Consider the following 18,728-nt stretch of genomic DNA (forward strand, 5'->3'; position numbering starts at 1 on the left):
CTGTTACTGTTTAAAAAACAAATAAACTGTTAATCATAAAGAGAAACATCCTACACATGTTGTCATACTGTGGAAGTTATATATAGATTTACTTACTGTGAATAGATCATATATTTACTTATAAACACACATATGTGTATAAGGCATAATTAAGGTGATAAATAAAACAAATTAAAATAGATACATAGTAAAGCTTAGGTTATTGTTGGTACATTCAGCTATAGATGGAATATATAATTTGACGCTAATGATCAACATAGAAAAAGTTTGATGTAGATGAATGTATGTATAGTGTAAATGTGTATATTTGAAGTATATAAGTATAGATGTATATGTATGTTTGAAGTATATAAGTATAGATGTGCATATTTAAAGTATATAAGTATAGATGTGTATATTTTAAGTACATATATATGTATACTTGGGCCTTTCTCCCCGTTACATCCTGGTTGGCCTGTTCTGGTCGCTGATTGGCTGGCTCGGTTTGACCCTTCACGCGATAATTCTGCTGCTCAGCGCTCGTGAGGAGCTAATCAATCAATCAACGGGATGATTAGCCTCCCGTCAGGACCAGTGTTCTCCGCGAGGCCGCTCGGTTAATTGATTATTAGTGACCGTTTATTGGTGTTTGACAGCGGCCGATAATATGGAAGAAGACTGTGATGTGGCAGAAGACGTTGGTAAGGACTTCTGGGACTTCTGGGCCCGCACCGTGATGTTCTGGTAACTTTTAGCTTCCGAACAAAAGTCCGGCTTGACTCTTTATCTTTATTGTTCGCGCTGATGGACTTTTAAAAACTCCGTGTGTGTAATTTAAAGCTCCTAACCTTCCCTGTGAGGTGCAGCTCCCGGTGCTGCGCGACTCCACGGAGACAATTTACGAATGAAAAGCGGTTTATTAACACGGACGACCCCGCTGTTCGAGCAGTGGGGCCGGGTTAGCCGGGTTAGCAGCAGCTAGCCGGCCCCGGTTAATTAACGCGCAGGTGAGGTGGCACGAGGCGCCGCTCAGCTGGGACACTCATTAAGTGGCTGCAGGCCGCAGATCCTCTGAGGACCATGATCATCAGACCTCTGACAACCTGCTGTCCACTCAGGGAACAACCGCGTCTCCCACCTCAGACAACTGCTATTAGGATATAATCAATATATAGGAGCTCCAGGGGGCTTTGACTCTATGTAAAATATATTTTAATAAAAGTATATCTATCTGAATGATGAAGGAATGTGAAAACATGGCCAGGATTTTAGTTTTTCAAAGGCCATGAGTTCTCCATGAAGTCTTTTTATATGAAGTTTTTATATTTCTCTCCATTTTATTTATTTAACTTTCTGATTGATCATAGCTTCATTCAGACAGAACATGGTGTGATTGCAGGTTTGTAGTAGAGCCGAAACATGTTGATTTACTAAAACATATATTTTTCTATCTATAAATAAGCAATTTCTTAACAAAAATAGCAACAATTCTATTCCTTTAAGAATTGCTACATCTCTATGGTAGTAAACTGAATATGTATTGAGCTTTGACTCAGGGAAGTAGATTATAAGATACCAAAACATTATTAAACTAGAACGGTCCAACATATTTTATACACGCAAAGATATCTGTGCCCTAAATACGCAGGTTTTTTTCATGAGGATCCATGAATTATTCCCTGGGAAATCTGACATTGTTAAAAAAAAAATGAAAGCTTTATCTCACTGTGTTAACGAAAGTAATAAAACTTCTTCCCTTCTGCCCTCTATATCCAGATCTGCCCCAAAATGGTCTCCTTCATGCCCCATGTCACATCTTTTCACCAAGTTTTGTGGAAATCTGTCTCGTAGTTTATGCATTAATTAATCCTGCTGAAACAAACAAAACATAGAACAGGTAATTGATCAAGGGATTGATTAAAGCATCATAGAAAAGCTGTTCATGTTGTGTTAGGTCTTTAATGATCTGACTGGGGGGTTCTGGTAAAAGTTGTAAAAGTAGGTTTAGGTGTCTCCAAGTCTGGTTTTGATTAGAATTGAGAGTGTAAAGGCTGTAATACACATGACTTAGCAAACATGGCCACAATTTACCTCAGTGAAAATAGTCTAAACTTAACATAACCTGCACATGTAAACAAGCTCTCACTTCACTCTGTTGCAGACTGTCCAAGTCTTCTCTGTGCGGGACTGGAGGAGCTGGAAACAAAGAATGATCAAGGGAGGAGGAGGAGGGGAGATGGAGAGGAGGAAGTGTTTAATCAGAGGGAGGATGAAGAGGCAGGAGAGAAAACAGAGCGAGATGAGAAGGAGGGGGAGGAGGAGAAGGATAAGAAAGTGTCTCGAAGGGAACTTATGGCAACAGAGGGAGAAGAGGAGGAGCAGATGAAGCCAGAGAGTAGGCTGGAAGAGGAGGAGGCACAGCAGGTGCAGATGGAAGACGAGATCGAGGACAACAAGGAAACGGTTTCTGATCAGCAACAGAATAAAGAATCAAAACATCCAGAGGAAAAAGAGGAGCAGAAAAAGAGTAAGAGGAGGAGAGGTAGGAAGCAAAGTGAACGAGTAAGAAACAGGAGAGGAGTAAAAGCAGTTGGTGAGAAGATGGCGGAGAAAAAGAGGAATCAGACACAGGAGGTGTCGGTGAGCTCAGAGGAGAGCTCGGCTCTGTCGGAGCCTCAGTTTGGACTGAACAGCAGTGACGTGTCCGACCCCATCTACCTGGGTTGTGGGGGTACAGGGATGTATGGTCCCCCACTTCCCATTCCTCTGCTCTTCTCCTCACAAACTCCAATCCCTATTCAACCTGCACCACCTCAGCCCCACGGGACAAAGAGGCCTCACAGCCCCCTTCCGCCTCACACTCTCCCCCATCAAGGCTCACAGCCTGTTGAGGTGAGGATGGAATAGAATACAATAATGCATTTCTATAACATCATGAACAGCTTAAAACAAAAGAAAGAAATCTATGCAGCAAAACCAGATATCATCTTTATTCCATGCTTTCTTCCTCCTTGTCAAAACCTGGTGCCTACATTATCCACAAAGCAACACTTCTGAAGGGGCAAATATTTAGTTCTGTTATTCTAGTTATGACTTTAATGGTCTCAAGCATTTACATTTTCTTATGTTCAGGTTTTATTGACAATGGCAGACAAACAATAGATGAGGTAATGTTTGACTGGTTCATGGCAGATGGAGATAACCCAGGTTTACTCCACCCGACGCTCCATCCGCTACAGCACCAGGGGCAGAGGCCGGGCCCTCAGTTTCCCTCTGCTCCCGGGGCTAGAGACTGTGGACAACTGCCTGCTGCCGCCTGCACCAAAGAAGAAAACACGGACACTCTACAATACTGGTAACCAAATTATCAGTTTGTCCAGGTGTTTTCATATTCTGCAAATAGTTAACTGCATTGTGCGTGCGTGTGTTGTGCGTGTGTCTACAGATCAGTTGGAGCATTTAGAGGCCCTATTCCAGGAGGACCATTATCCTGATGCAGAGAAGAGGAAGGTGATTGCAGCTTCAGTTGGTGTCACACCTCAGAGAATTATGGTAATACATTCATCCCTTTTTTTCCTTTTGATAATTTGGCTTTCTATATGAGTAAGAATAGAAAGAATGTGTCTGGTCTTGCTTTCACTCTCCTCTGCCCCTTCTCATTCTCTTTGTTACCGTCTGTCACTCTTTCTCCATCTCTACGATCTGCTGTTCTAATCCTGTGTCCCAGGTCTGGTTTCAGAACCGCAGGGCCAAGTGGAGGAAAGTTGAGCGCTCCATCACAGCGAAGGTTGAACATAGACAGAGTAGAGTTGGATGCAGCAGCAGTAGCCCCCCACATCACCAAATGAATCCCACCCTGCCCACACTGGCACCTAATAGGTCAGTAAATCCCTTCAGCTATGGTATGTTCTCTTGTTATTTGGAGATTTCTTTTTAACAGTGCAATGATGCATGTATTTAAGCTTCAAACAATCAATGACTTATTGCTTGTTATGTTTTTCAGTAAGGGGACTCCCTGTTTTCCTGGTCACTTTGCCACTAAACTGCCCCAGCTTGCCCCTGTGGCACTTTCTTTGCCCAACCTGTCCAACCAGACCCCGACCTCCTACAGCAACCTGCTGACCAGCCCAGGTACACCTTCTCCAGAGCTGAGGGAAAATATACACTATCATTTTCACACGCTAACAAAGGGCTGTGTATTCTGTGGTATAGAACCTTGTTGTTTATAAAGTCTGAGGTCATGTTCAGACTAAAAAAGTGACGCCCACTCACTCATTTTAATGAGGCCACTGTGTTGGCACAGCAGGAACACAGACGCCAAGGGCTTTAGCTCAAAACACAGTGTCGTCCAGCAAAAATGTTGATAGCAGTTTTTCTGCAGATGTCGTGTTACCTAGCTAATCACTGTGTTATGACTGCATATATGCTAACACAGATCTGGTTGAATATGAAATGCTGTAACTATAGATAAATACAAGAGTTGTTTCATGTTGTTATTGAAGACATCAGTGGTTTTATAATTACATAACTAATAGTTTATAGTAGGACCAACGATCAGTCTTTGGTGCATATCCGTTCTTATAAAAGACTTATTTTAGCTAGTTCAGCTACGCTCAAGCTCAGTGGGATTCCAACCTGCATGTTGAGATTGTAAATTTTCCCAGAAACCAAACTGCAGTATCTCTTTAATCTCAGTGTTTAATTTCCAAGGTCATTCGAGAGTGAGAGATGGGGGCCTGCATCAGCTGTCATCTCAGGGAGGGCTAACAGAGTACCACCCTCGTCCCATGCACAGTCCTCCCCCCCTGCGGCGAGCCAGTCTTCCCCTTTTCACAACGACGTACAGCCCCTCCAACCCCACTCCACCCCTCCTCAACACCCCAGATCAAACCCCACCTCTGTTTCTGGATGCTCTGGAGGGCGGCTCCTCCTTGGCCCATCGTGACACTCAGTCTCTGCAGACTGACATCAGGTCAGCTTAGCTCACAACACACTGTGACATGAATACTAGATGATGATTTGAACAGGGACAATGAGTTCAAAAGATGACAGAGGGACAGACTGCAGACACGACCAGGGATCCTATGAAATACTGATATAATGATGGCTTATGCAGAGCATGTACTGGTAGGAAGTCAGTTTCAGGCGCTGCTCTGAAACATTTCAGAAATCATGCTGATTAACATCTCAGTTAGTAATTGCTTTGTGCATAATGATTTTTGCTTATTTAACTACAACAACATGAATCACAACAGTAAAAATAATCTCCAATTTCCAGCCGATAATAAAACAATTAATGACACTAACTTTCCCAGTGGTGCTTTGAAGACACCTGAAGGCGTATTATATAATATCATATTTCAGTCGAATAAAAAATTCTTCAAAACAGGCTGAGAGTGCTCTGTAAATTAATTGGGACATCAACTATCTTGAAAACAGTGCTTTTGATCTGAAATGTCAAGGATGAGCCAAAAATACATAAATGTCCACTGTTTTTGTGTGGTGGTAAAAACCTCACACCACAGACACATTACCTTTTTGTAGAATACATTTTTCTTGAGAGTTCCTAATTCTCTGAGGAATCACAGACACAATGTGATGAATCAAGTCTCAGTTCTTCATGCAGCACAGAGAGAAAACCTACAAGGTTGTTGTCTGTCAGATTATCTTGTTTTATATACCCTCAGAAGAACAGTTGCTGACTCTTGACGAGGTTGATTCATTCAGTCATACTTCCAGGTATTAATCAGGCCTTCCTCAGTACAGTGGCCTTTTCCGGTCAGTTGACGTCATCTGTCTCATCTGGCCACCTTACGGCTTTAACACAGTATCACATAAGCTTCATCTGGCATAGACATAATCAGAAATCAATACATTTCCAACTGAAACTCCAATGTTCATTTCCCATACCCAAAGATTAATTGCATAGCTACAGAGGAAAATTAGATTTTAGCTACGCTGGTCAATTGGCGCCATCATCAGGTCAGAGTATTAATTTGTCCAATACTTTGATTTATGACTAAGAAGATGAAAAACAAATCTCAACTATTCATTAATCTTAGTAAGAGGGCCGTATAAATCAATGAGTTGGCTGTCTCACTATGAGCATGTTTGCATACTGATAATATAATTTTGCTTAAAGCATCACTGAGACTTAATACAACCTCACAGAGCTGCCAGTGTGGCTCTAGAGTCTTCGTTTTAAAGAGCGAGCTTTGTCAACAGTTTCTTAATGTGAGTATTTACAAATGGATTATCGTATAGATCAGAATATCCCAAACTCTCCAGTTATTTCTGACAATCCATTCACTGCATTTCCAGCCGAGTATTATCCATCCCTCATTGAACACCCTCTTGTGTAACTCCTGGACTCCCTTGCTCTGGAACAGTGTGACAAAAAGACAGATTCACTGGATCAGATATATGATAGTGTCAGAGTGTGCATGACCATATACTGTAAGTAAAGTAAGTGAGTGTGACTGAATTCTTCTGTGTTGTCCCCAGTTCTCTGTTTGACTTTGGGGAGAAGCTCGACTATCTGACGTCCAGCCAGCAGAACAACAGTCTCTCCTACTTGCTTCAGAACTCCTTCCCCAGCAGCCAGCCCCAGCACCAGGCTCAAGCATCTCTACCTCGCATGGCTTACCTTACCCCCTCCCCCTACCTCACCCCCAACCCTCCAGATTCCAACCCTACCTCCTACCTGACCTTTGGCCCCGGGGGAAACTCCACGGGGGTGGTGACCTATTCCACTGGAGGCCACACCTATTTCCAGTCCCAGAGTGCTGGACAAATCCTACTGCAGTCCACTGGTCATCATGGTGAGTCACTGTGATTAATTCATCTATGGGGCCACAAAATTACAAGGCTTCAAGGATTAGCATGTAAAAATGAGGGGTCACAAAATAAAAAAAACAAATGCAACAAAATTATATAATGTAAAATCATAGTCTTCATCAGTACAGTATAACCCACAAATAAACCATCCATATGTACAGTAGTTACTCAAATCTCACCTCAAGGCACCTCTTAAAATCCTGCTTCTACTTCTCAACTTGTCATGATACCTGAATGTATGGTGGGACACAGAAAATAGTTAGTAGTAACTTGATGTTTGTGCTGAATGATCTCTAATAAAGCTCAACTGTCACATGTCTGTTTGGATCTGTGTGTGTGTTTACCCACCAGGTGGGCTCACTGGATACCAGTCGTACCCGTGGGGTAACATGTACAACCAGCCGTCCATGCACCAGCGTACTCAGTGCCCTCCATCTTACCCTGCCAGCTTGGGGACTGCTAGAGATCGCCAGCCACCCTCCTCCACTACGCTGCCTCCCTCATTCTACCCTCAGGGGGAACTCGGGCTTTCCCAGCGCTCGTCATACTTCCAGCCACACACCACCTCCACCACCACCAGCAGCAGCAGCTCCACCGTCCTCCCTCCTGTGTCAACGCTGCGACCCTCACACCTCAGAGCGGAGAGCACACCAACAAAGGTTACATCCCTGTTACATTCTCAGGTCAGCCCTGCCTCTCCAGAAAGCCCTCCAGTGCCCCCTTGTGTCAAGATTGAGTACGAAAGCCCCAGAGAGATTCACAGCCACTTCCACTGCGACTTCTCGCCCATACATTTTTGACTGTGTTTGTGTGTGTCTGAGTGTGTTTAAAATATCTGTGTAAATATAACCTGTGTGTTTGAGAGTGAGCCTGCCATTTCTACCTAGTATATTACTATTATATAATTAATGTCAGGAGGCTTGTTTGAGCTGCATTTAGCTGTGCTGTAATAAATGTTCTTTCTTCTGTTAAGCTTTTATTTTTCTGCATTTACTTAACGCGTGTGTGTGTGTGTGTGTGTGTGTGTGTGTGTGTGTGTGTGTGTGTGTGTGTGTGTGTGTGTGTGTGTGTGTGTGTGTGTGTGTGTGTGTGTGTGTGTGTGTGTGTGTGTGTCTTGACTGAGGCATGATAACATCCCAACACACAAATAAACCTTGATACCAAGTCAGAGAACGAGTGAGATAGAACGAGTGCTCTAATAGGGTGAGAAGTTATACAGAAACTTAACTTGGTTCAGATTTGAATGTGGTTATTTTGCATAGTCTGTGTATAAAGATGGATGACATGTTTCCACTTCCTCCCACTATCCAGAAATGAAGCTAGAATACCCTGAATGCAAGCGCTGCCATCTTGCTCATTTGGAGCCAGGGTCTGTGCAGTAGCAGTTTCCATAGATGGAGCCATAATAGCGAAACAATCGTCAATCACATCCCCTACACCCTGCTTTTATAGCATCAAATAACTAGTTAAACCCAAACGTAGTGGAAACACTTTAACGTAAATCAGGCAGAAAGAGTTCCTGCGTCTGTTAAAGGTCCAAACCTCTGGTGTTGAGATCATTTGATTGGCGGGAGATATGCTGCTGATATGACTCATATCAGATGCGTCTCTAGACCACAAGGGGGCACCGTCCTTCAGTGTGAGACTCTAGTCTAGATTATTTACTGGTGTGTTTTTTCTCAGATGCCTCTCTGTGGTGGTGGTGGTGGTGGAGCTGTGTGACAGTCTTTGACAGTCCAAACCAGTGAAGGAGAATCAAGACTGTTGATTGTGGGAAGAAGTTTCCCAGATAATCTCTAATACATCCCAAATCCTTAATCTGTGTTGCCATCTGCTGTGTTAACACATATACTGCACTTTCTGCTGATTTTATTCTAAGTATGCAAGTCAGTTGCAGGAGTTAGTGGAAACCTAATCCCCATACGAAACCTCCGTCTCTGAAATTGCTGAAGGCATTTTCCTGAGACTAAAACAGACATGGGACCTGTGTGTCATTTCCCCCTCTCAGTAGTCAAATGAAAAACATAAAGTTTTCTTGTTTTAACTCTAGTTAATATTCCTAGCTGGTAGTCCTGCTGTATATGAAAGTAAAGTTTGAAGTGAAGCTTGGATGATGTGGGAGTAAGAGAAGGAAGTGTTTGATGAGAGCGACGAAGAGGAGGTGGCAGGGACCAGGGGAGCAGATAAAGGAGGATGGAGACAGGAGTTGAGGCGGCGGCGTGTCGGTCTGGGGACAAGGGGGGAGAGCTGAGATGAGCTGTTGCTATGGGAGGAGGAGAGGATGATGGGTGGGCTCTGCCAGCAGCCGTGGGAGGGAGAAGAAGAAGAAGGGGGGATGAAGGAGGAGTGTGTTTGTAGCACAGGGGGATCTGGGATGAACAGAACTGTTGGTTATGTAATGGCTGTATTTGGGTTTTTAATGAACCTCTCTCTTCATGCTCACTGGCTACTGAGCTGTTACTGTTGGCAGGGGGAGTGCAGCATAAACACACATGCTCATACATGTGCTTCTATCTTTGAGGGGACATTCATTGAAATAATGCTGTAACCTTCTAACGCTGACCTTAACATAAACGTATCAAACCTGACCCTTTGAAACAACGTCTCAAACAGCCTTTTTTAACATTTGACAGAAGGTGAGGAGTGTCTCAACATGATCGTACAGTCAAAGCGGTCCTTACAAAGATAGTACAAGCACACACTCACTCACACATGCATAAAAACTTCCTTTGCAGCGCAGAAAACACTCTTGCATAAAGACACACACACACACCACATTCATCTGAGGAGTGAAGCCGTGCGAGTGAGAGCTCCTTTCAGAGTTAACGCAGTCAGGTTTTTACTCTGCTCTGGATTTTACTTCTATCCTGTGTGTAGGTGAAGCCTGTCACTGTGAACCTTTCCCTCTGTGCCGCACGTGTTTCAGATTTTCTCTCATCCATGTGTCGGTGAACTCGCATATGTGTTTCTGAGGCGGGTTTCATGTAGGTTTAAGTTAGTAATTAATTTTTCCAGGACTTCCCTGGTGTGAACAGAGAGCGCTCAGAGCGAAGCTGTAGGACACGAGTGTGTGTGAGCATGTATGTTCATATGTGAGCGTGTTTAAGCACAGGTATGGGATGCTTCAGTCCACCCCTGTCCCACCTCATCAATATTTACTTAGTATTCTGAGATTTGAAGAAAGGGAACTTGTTTCAATATTTATGGATGTGGTCAAATGTGAAATCCTTGCAGTTTTTCCACACTCAGTATGTGTCAGAATGCACGCACACAAGCACACTGGGGAAAAAGGTGAAGGAAAAACCCACCACTGTTGGTTTCCAGTTAAGTAAGGGAGTTTATTGATCTAAGTGATTGAAACTAATAATGTTGGTTGACAAAAGTGAAACGGGGTTTGGAGACCCTCCAGTCCTCCGACCCTCTGGTTCAAATGGAGCGAGGGTGTTGGATTTTTAGTTTGTTTTGAAAAGATAAGAAATAGACTTGTTTTGGAAGGAGAGGGAACACCAGGGCGAGAGGCTGAGGAACACAACAATCTATTTGTTAAAATAAATAACTTTGCCTATTTTAAAAACAGACATATAAAATATCTCTGGTGTAACCATATTGATACTAAATACATGCACTAAAATTGACGTTATTTGAATGTGGTTTTGTATAAAATTCCAACGTCATGCAGTGGGACGTATTTGTTTGTTCTAAACATTTACTCTTTGGGTCTGGCAGCACTATTGTGATGAATATTCTCTATATTGAGCTCCCTGGACTGGTTGAGCTGTTGGCAATGAGGAGAGAACTTACAGGAACATTTCCCCTTTTCAGTCAGAAAACAAATATGCCTTAATGTCTCTATATTAGATTTCTATTTGGCTAACAGAAGGTAAATGGACAAGGAGACCAATATAGAAAATAACTTGGTAAAAGCTGGACCTCAGAGTTGCAGTAAATCTGCTAAACCGATATGTGAAGGTTACTGCATGAATATGTATTTTTGAGTTAGTGTGTATGTGAGATAACCATTGAATTAGAGTTTAAAATGATTATTTATCCTAAACAACGAATGAATAATGAATCCGGGGCTGCAATTAAGACTTTTTTCATTATTTAGTAATATTCCAATTATTTTCTCTGTCTATAGTTTGACTTCAAATAGTTTGTTTTCTCCAACCAACAGAATAAATTCATCGGGGTCCAATTAACCACAATAGAAGATTAAGAAAACCAAGAACAAAGTTACACTTGAGAAGCTGGAACCAGAACATTATGCGTTTCTTTGCTTAAAAGTTAACATAAGTCACTGTTCATCATTGAAATCGATTAATTATTGATGAAAATATATCAGTTGTTCAGGTCTAGACTCATCGTCCAATTTTAAATGTAGGAATTTGCTGTTGTGTTTCACATTATTGTAAGTTACTTTTAAAGATGTCACCTTATAAGTTTGCAGCATTTTCTTGACCAAATGATTAATAATTTAGTCAAAATTGGCGAAGAGACAGTTTGATGAACCAGTTTAAACACAAAGTGAATAGCAAAGGTTTATGACATGTTAGGCCATAGATATTTAATCATTGTTAACCTTTTATCAGCTTTTTTTTTAGTCCTCCATCCCTGTGGAACTCATTACTCATGCAAATTATATGAAAACACAAAAAGTTCACAAATACTGATGGATGCTCATCCAGCTACCTGTTTGTGTTTGTCCTGCCTGCCAGGAGACCAGGTTACCTAATCTGTGTGTGTTTGTGTGTTTGCATAATTATGTGTGTGTGTTTTTGTGTGTTCTGTCTTCTCTTAGAAACTAAATAGCCCATTCCCAGAGATGGAATGCTCTCCAAGAAAAACATCTCTAAGCTTTCATCTCCAAAACCCATCACTCTCGCTCACACACACACACACACACACACACACACACCCATAGAGTTGATTTAGCTCTGTCTGGTTAGTTACTGTACAGCACGCGCCCCTGCTCCTCTTCCCCTCCCAGACTAAACCCTCAATTGCGGCTTGTTCGGGTTGTGTGTGTGTGTGTGTGTGTGTGTGGATGGAGGTTTGTGTGTGTGGTGGAGGAGGAAGGGGGAGTGTATAGAGGAATGCAGGGTTGGATTGGGCGGAGTGGGATGTCGGAGGGAAAAGAGGGGTCTCTGTTTGGTGTGTATGTGGACTCTATAGAGAGATTAAAGATGTGTATGTGAGCTTATTGATGAAAGTGTGTTTACTCCACTGGGGCCCACTGCCTACCTGACAGTGTAAAGGGGAGTTATGGAGAAATGGGCGGGAAAAGGATTTATTGATGTGGTTGAAATCTGGGAATCGTTAACTTTAGTTTGGTAGTTTGTGCACAAAAATCTGTGATAAACTTACGACACTCTAAAATACGATAAAGTCAAATATGAGGCTCCTCGTGAAGGAAAGATGAGAGAGAATACGGACGAGAGAAAACGACCAAACAAGTGACAGAAAAATGCAGAATGTTACGTGTGATTTAGGAGCTCTGGACTGAACTGAGGTGAACTTACAAAAACCAGGAGTTGGCGCGTGTGCTTCCAGTTCTACAGGAACACATGCTTATGCAGAAATGCGCACACACAAGCCAAGGTGCGGAGCAGCAGGAACACTGTGGGCTGTGTACGGCGGCTCTCCTTCACTTCCGCACCATAAATGTGTGTTTGCTATATGAGGGAACGCTGGGAGAAAAGAGGAATTCATGTTGGTGTTTATTTGAGTTTTGGCCAAATCCAACCTGGGGCGAATGCGTCGTCTCTGCACCAAACCCCAGCCGCTCCTGTACCCCCAGCCAGTCACACACACACACATACTGTACACGCTCAGGCCATCGAGCACACACACACACACACATCACCAATTTTACTACTTTGACACACACACACATACCTGTCCATCCTACCCATATCAAGGTGTGTTTGTCTTTCCCTGCCCACCGGTTTAGGTCCTCCCAGAGCAGGTATTTCCCTTTCTTACCCACAAACACACACACACAGGAGCTGCGGGAGGGGGGGGGGCTGTCTGTGGGCTGTCTGTGGGCCGACTGTGTGCACCACTTGCATTGATAACCTGCAGCTCAGAGTCACTCCGTCTCACTTTGTGGCCGTCCCCCTCGACAGGAACTCCCTTCGCCCTGCTCTGTCTCCGTTCTACCTTCTCACTCCAGGACCGTCCGTGGACGTGCTCTCACCGCTGCGTTTCGTCGTTCACCCCTGTCGCTGTCACCATGACGCCTACCCCGTCGCTGTTCATGCTGCTGGTGCTTGGGCTAATGGGAGCTCAAGCCACCGTAGACGTCCGCACCGCTGCCGCCATGGGTAAGAATGATGACCTTTAACCCCTGAAGTTGATCCTAGTTAGATAATGGTGTGATGTGTGAATAATACATCAAACTCTTTTGCCTGAAAAAAATGTTAACTGTTTGAAAAATGTAGCCCCAGTAAGAATAGCTTTCATGATGCCTGAGTGAAATCTGGTTTTAACAGACTGAGACAGAGATTAAAAGCTTTCTACTAGAAGTTAGTTATCTCAAAAAGAACTTTATTTCTAGTCTGTGCTTAGTCTTTTCGATATATCCAAGATGACAAGATGCATGTGAAGTTTTTGCCGTGGCAATTTTTGCTCTGTAGAGTAGAATAGATTCTATTAATCCCCATTTTCGTTTCATTTCAGAGCTCTTATCGTTTGTTGTTTTGTTTTTATTGATCTAAAGTAATTGATCTGTCAGTATTACACAATGTTATGGTTTCATGTTGTTGCTGGTGTTTAAAAATTTAAGTCTTCAAATATGTGTGCACAATTTGGATGAATGCTTTAGGATGGAGCGTGGCGGTTGGTGCCGTGTGTGTGCGTGTGTGTGTGTTTGTGTGTTTGTGTGTGAACTGAATGGAGGGAGAGAGGTGAAGGGTGAGAAGGGAGATCAGTGACTAACAGAATGTGGAAATTTTAGTGAGCACTAATTAGTTTAATAAGTTTAATTTAATTAATAAGACCACAAACAGCTGAATTCACAACGAAAAGCTTCACTCCCTTTGCTTATTTAATATCAGACACTTTCACAAAATCTGTTTGTCTCTCACATTCACACACACATCATGCAACTCTGTCAGGTGTTAGTTTGATAAAGTAAAAGGTAAAGTTGGATCAGCACAGGTTTGTCACAAATCACAATTTTCTGAGCTTTTTCTGAGACATCACATTTTTTTTAGGTCTGAAACAAATTAAAATAGTTAATATTTTGTATGTAAGATATGTTAAGATGCTTTTAAAAAAACAGATTTAATTTGTGTGGCTTCTCATTTGATCTTTTTTCTCCTTCATCCTCGTTTTTCTGGCCGAGCTTTCCTCCACCTCTGTCTCTCTCTCCACCTCTGTACCTCCTGTTTTTCTGTTTCCACCTTCATTCACATCTCGCCGGCCTCCATCAACCCTGCCCTCCCCTTTTCCTCTCACTACCTCCTTTTTCCTCCATGCTCCTCCCACCCTCCCCCTCTTCTTCCCTCTTCATTAATCCCTGTATCTGAACATTTTTTTATTGACTTTTCATTTTCATACCGTCTAATAAAACTTTGATGACATGATAATCACATTTCCTTTCCTCTTTATGTGCAGCGGCAGGTTTGTGCAAAACCCGTCCCACAGACATCGTGTTCATCGTCGACAGCAGTCGCAGCGTTCGCCCTTCAGAGTTTGAGCAGGTCAAGGTCTTCCTGGCGAAGGTCATTGAGGGCCTGGATGTCGGACCCAACGCCACCCGTGTGGGAGTTGTCAACTACGCCAGCCGTGTCAAGAACGAGGTATGGGTAAAGATTTATTCACGTGTTTTTGTCATCGGTTGAACCACTTTGCATTGCTGACCTTTCTCTTATGCACCTGCAGGTGTCACTGAAGACTCACCGCACCAAAGCTGGACTGATCAAGGCCGTGACCAAGATCGAGCCGCTGTCCACTGGAACAATGACTGGACTGGCCATCCAGTTCGCCCTGAACGTGGCCTTCAGCGAGGCAGAGGGCGCTCGTGTCAAATCTCCTGACATCAGCAAGGTCACATACACATTTTAAATCATTTCATAATCCTTTTCATTGTACTGTGTCTAACTTTGCATGTCCCCATGACAGGTTGCCATCATTGTGACAGACGGGCGTCCCCAGGACACCGTGAAAGAAATTGCTGCCCGTGCCCGCGATGCCGGCATTGAGATTTTTGCCATCGGCGTGGGACGTGTGGACATGAGCACTCTGAAGCAGATGGCCAGTGATCCTCTGGACGACCACGTGGACTACGTGGAGAGCTACAGCGTCATCGAGAAGCTCACCAAGAAGTTCCAGGAGGCGTTCTGTGGTAAGTCTGGAGGAGAGGTAAGAGGAGGTGAGAGGAGGAGAGGGAAAGATGAGCAGTGTTGTTTGGGTTTATGTTTACAGTTAGAGACTCGGAGGAACAAAAGAGGGATTAGTTCTCAGTGATAGAGGCACGGCAAAAATAAATTTATTCATAATCCATGCCTTCATCCCCGTGGAGTGAGCTGTGTGCGGGCCTTCTTGCACTGAGGGTAAGGTGTCAGGACTGTCATCTTTTCATTCTCGTTTATTGTTCCCTCCCTTTTGTCCTCGCCACAGTGCATTCATTCATTCAGACTCATTAAATATTCCCAGTGCACGAGGGCATCAGGGCAGGAACAACCTTTTGGAACCAAATTCGCTCCTGGTCATCAGTCTCACATAAACTAAGAGGCGAGACTGATCTATCTTTAATTACCGATCCATTAGTGACAATCATTAAACCTCTAATTAGTGATGTCCTTCGGCGCTCACAGTCTGCGGCGGATTTGACTGCTGTCTGCGTTTTCGTTTTGCAGCAGCCAGTTTCGCTGCAGATGTTTCCGTCCAAGGGCAGAGCTGCATGGTCGCAGTGTTGGATTGTTATTGGATGAGCCTGAGCATTCAATTGAGAAACAGACATACAGATGTTGTTGATTTAAGGCGACTCCAATGTTTTCCACCTGTTCATTTTAAGGATCCACTGGATTTCTGCATCATCCACCCACGCATGTTAAACATTGTTGACGTCTACTGCAAGTCACAGTGGATCATTAAAAAAACGAGATGCTCGATTTTCAAACTGACATAGTTTCATTCTCTCCTCCTAACCCCAACCACCCCTCCCCACCTTTGTGTGTGTGTGTGTGTGTGTGTGTACCTCTACACATTTACTGTGTGTACGTGTGTGCTCTGCATCCACACACACACACAGTGTCGGACCTGTGTGCCACTGGGGATCATGATTGTGAGCAGGTATGCATCAGCAGCCCTGGATCATACAAGTGTGCCTGCAAAGATGGCTTTACCCTCATGGACAATGGTCGCAGCTGCAGTGGTGAGTGTGTGCAAGTGTGTATGAAGGAATTAGTCCAAGCATGATCATTGTGCTCCCACATTAACATGCCGTGTGTGTGTGTGTGTGTGTGTGTGTGTGTGTGTGTGTGTGTGTGTGTGTGTGTGTGTGTGTGTGTGTGTGTGTGTGTGTGTGTGTGTGTGTGTGTTGCCAGCTTGCAGCAACTCTGCAACAGATGTGGTGTTCCTGATTGACGGCTCTAAGAGCGTTCGTCCTGAGAACTTTGAGCTGGTGAAGAAGTGGATCAACCAGATCATCGACAAACTGGATGTGTCTGACAGCAAGGCCCATGTTGGACTGGTGCAGTACTCCAGCGCAGTCAAACAGGTAAGGGTCTGTATTTTGCTTACGGGATCACCAGAATGATCCACTTCCTTCCCTCCCACATCAACATCCCATTTCTGTCGTCCCACAGGAGTTTCCCCTGGGTCGCTACAACAACAAGAAGGACCTGAAGGATGCTGTGAAGAAGATGGCCTACATGGAGAGGGGGACCATGACAGGTCAGGCCCTCCGCTATCTGGTCGATAACAGCTTCAACCCAGGTCACGGTGCCCGGCCCGGTGTCGCCAAGGTGGGCATCGTGTTCACTGACGGACGCAGCCAGGACTTCATCGGAGAAGCCGCCAAGAAGGCCAAGGAAAACGGTAGGGAGGAGAGGAACATTAGAGAAGTGTAAGTAAACTCATAGAAAAAGCCTCGTACGTCAGTGGGATAAGGGACCCATGTGTGTATGTTTCAGGCTTCAAGATGTATGCTGTGGGAGTGGGCAATGCAGTGGAGGATGAGTTGAGAGAGATTTCATCTGAGCCGACTGCAGAGCACTACTTCTACACCGCTGACTTCAAGGCCATGACCCAGATTGCCAAGAAACTGCAGATTAACATCTGCCAAGGTGAGAAGACATAATTTAGTACAAACATAATAAATAATAAATATGTGCATGAATGATTTCACTGTACATTCTAGTAGAGCAAGTCAAAACTTTAAGTTGTGCTCTCTGATCCCACAGAGGACGACCCTTGCGAATGCGACTCCCTCGTAAAGTTCCAAAAGAAAGTAGAAGATGCTCTACAGGCACTAACAAAAAAATATATCCTTTACAACAGGTGAAAGGGTCTGAGGGTGTGATGTTGGGAGGGAGGGGTTCAATGCTGTCGTTTTATTGTCTTGATTGTTTTCATCGTTCTCTCCTTGACAAAATCTTACTAGAGAGCATGTCGAAGAGGATCGCCATGCTGGAGAACAAAATCGTCTGAGGACTCAAATCCCACTTTTCCCTCTACATCTGCACACACACTCACGTACACACACAACTACACACACAAAAATGTTTTGCTTCCTGTAAAATGCTGAAGGGGAAACCGTGCCTGTGTGAATGAAGCCTGACCTCTGCCTGTATCCTGAAAATCTCCCAAACCACCTCTGCCTCCTCCTTTTCTTGGTCTTCACCTCTTTCACCCTTGGGTCTCCTGGGACACGAAGCGCCGGTTGCCATGGGGACCACACCTCTGTGCGCTCTGAAGGTCATCCTCCATAGCCAGCCTGTGCGTTTGTTAATAAAACTCTTCCCTCATAGGGAAATGGTGACAGTTCGCTGAAGTTTTTTTCTTCTTCTTAGTTTCTGCCACAATGTTGAATCTTTGCAAACCCCAGAGTCTGTGTTGTTAATGTCAATGGAGCAGCAGCACGTCACCTTCACTTGTCTGTTTATATGTCGCCCTCATCTTTCCTTCTCTCCCTTCACCTGTCTTCTCTTCCCCACACACAAAGGTATCTAATATTATAAATGGTATATATATATATAAATATATATACAGGTAAATTAATATAAGGTATATGTCTGGAAATAAGGGTACACCATTGATGTTTTTTATTTTCCTAAATAAAGGTGATTCAGGAAGTAAATATTTTAAAATTGTGAAACTATTGTTTACCAAATTAACTTTATAGACACATGCACAAGCACTGACACGAAGAGCACTACACAAATGTACACGGTTTCAGTTCATATATTTTATCTCTGTGGTCTGTGGCTATTAAAGATGGGCTTCAGGGACCAGGAGGGCTCCATGGACGTTCCCAACAAAATGGTGAACGGTTTCAATTCACTGCAGAATTGCAGCTTGGTCATAAAAACTACTGTGAAGTGCTAAACTTCCTCTCAAACGGCAATGATTAGGACAAAGTTTAAAGTTTGATCAAAAGTCTATTGATGATCTTTTTGATTTTCTGATCAATTAAAGGTCCACTCCTTCATTATCATGCAGCCATACACATTATGTGAATCCGTTTTTTGTCAGTAATTGGTGGATTTAATTGACTGTTTTTCAAGTAACTTATTATAAATGCAAAATATTATGTGCTATAATATTTATTGAGTTTCATATAATGAAATCAAAGCTTTTTTGCTTGACAGTTTAGGCTGTGGTCGGTGCATTTATACACCACGTAATCAGATTAATGGGAAATATAAGTAGTATCAGCACATTAACCTGTACACTTATATAATATT

At 43.4% G+C, this 18,728-nt stretch overlaps 2 protein-coding genes across 2 annotated transcripts; both read left to right on the forward strand.

The window, feature by feature from the left end:
• Positions 1-464: 464 nt before the first annotated feature.
• On the forward strand, positions 465-7,788 carry LOC118124925. The gene is made up of 9 exons (XM_035183138.1): positions 465-680; positions 2,141-2,871; positions 3,172-3,334; positions 3,425-3,531; positions 3,707-3,858; positions 3,983-4,110; positions 4,690-4,951; positions 6,484-6,800; positions 7,168-7,788. Exons 1-9 carry the CDS (start codon positions 647-649, stop codon positions 7,614-7,616), a joined length of 2,343 nt encoding a protein of 780 aa, XP_035039029.1. The 5' UTR covers positions 465-646; the 3' UTR covers positions 7,617-7,788.
• A 5,108-nt stretch (positions 7,789-12,896) lies between these two features.
• matn1 (matrilin 1) lies at positions 12,897-17,808 on the forward strand. The gene is made up of 10 exons (XM_035183101.2): positions 12,897-13,139; positions 14,434-14,618; positions 14,701-14,865; positions 14,941-15,163; positions 16,073-16,195; positions 16,368-16,540; positions 16,629-16,860; positions 16,956-17,108; positions 17,226-17,306; positions 17,423-17,808. The coding sequence occupies exons 1-10, from the start codon at positions 13,049-13,051 to the stop codon at positions 17,470-17,472; spliced, it is 1,476 nt and encodes a 491-aa protein (XP_035038992.1). The 5' UTR covers positions 12,897-13,048; the 3' UTR covers positions 17,473-17,808.
• Positions 17,809-18,728: the final 920 nt, after the last annotated feature.

Source organism: Hippoglossus stenolepis, chromosome 17 (genome assembly GCF_022539355.2).
Source record: "Hippoglossus stenolepis isolate QCI-W04-F060 chromosome 17, HSTE1.2, whole genome shotgun sequence".
Lineage (NCBI taxonomy): Eukaryota > Metazoa > Chordata > Actinopteri > Pleuronectiformes > Pleuronectidae > Hippoglossus > Hippoglossus stenolepis.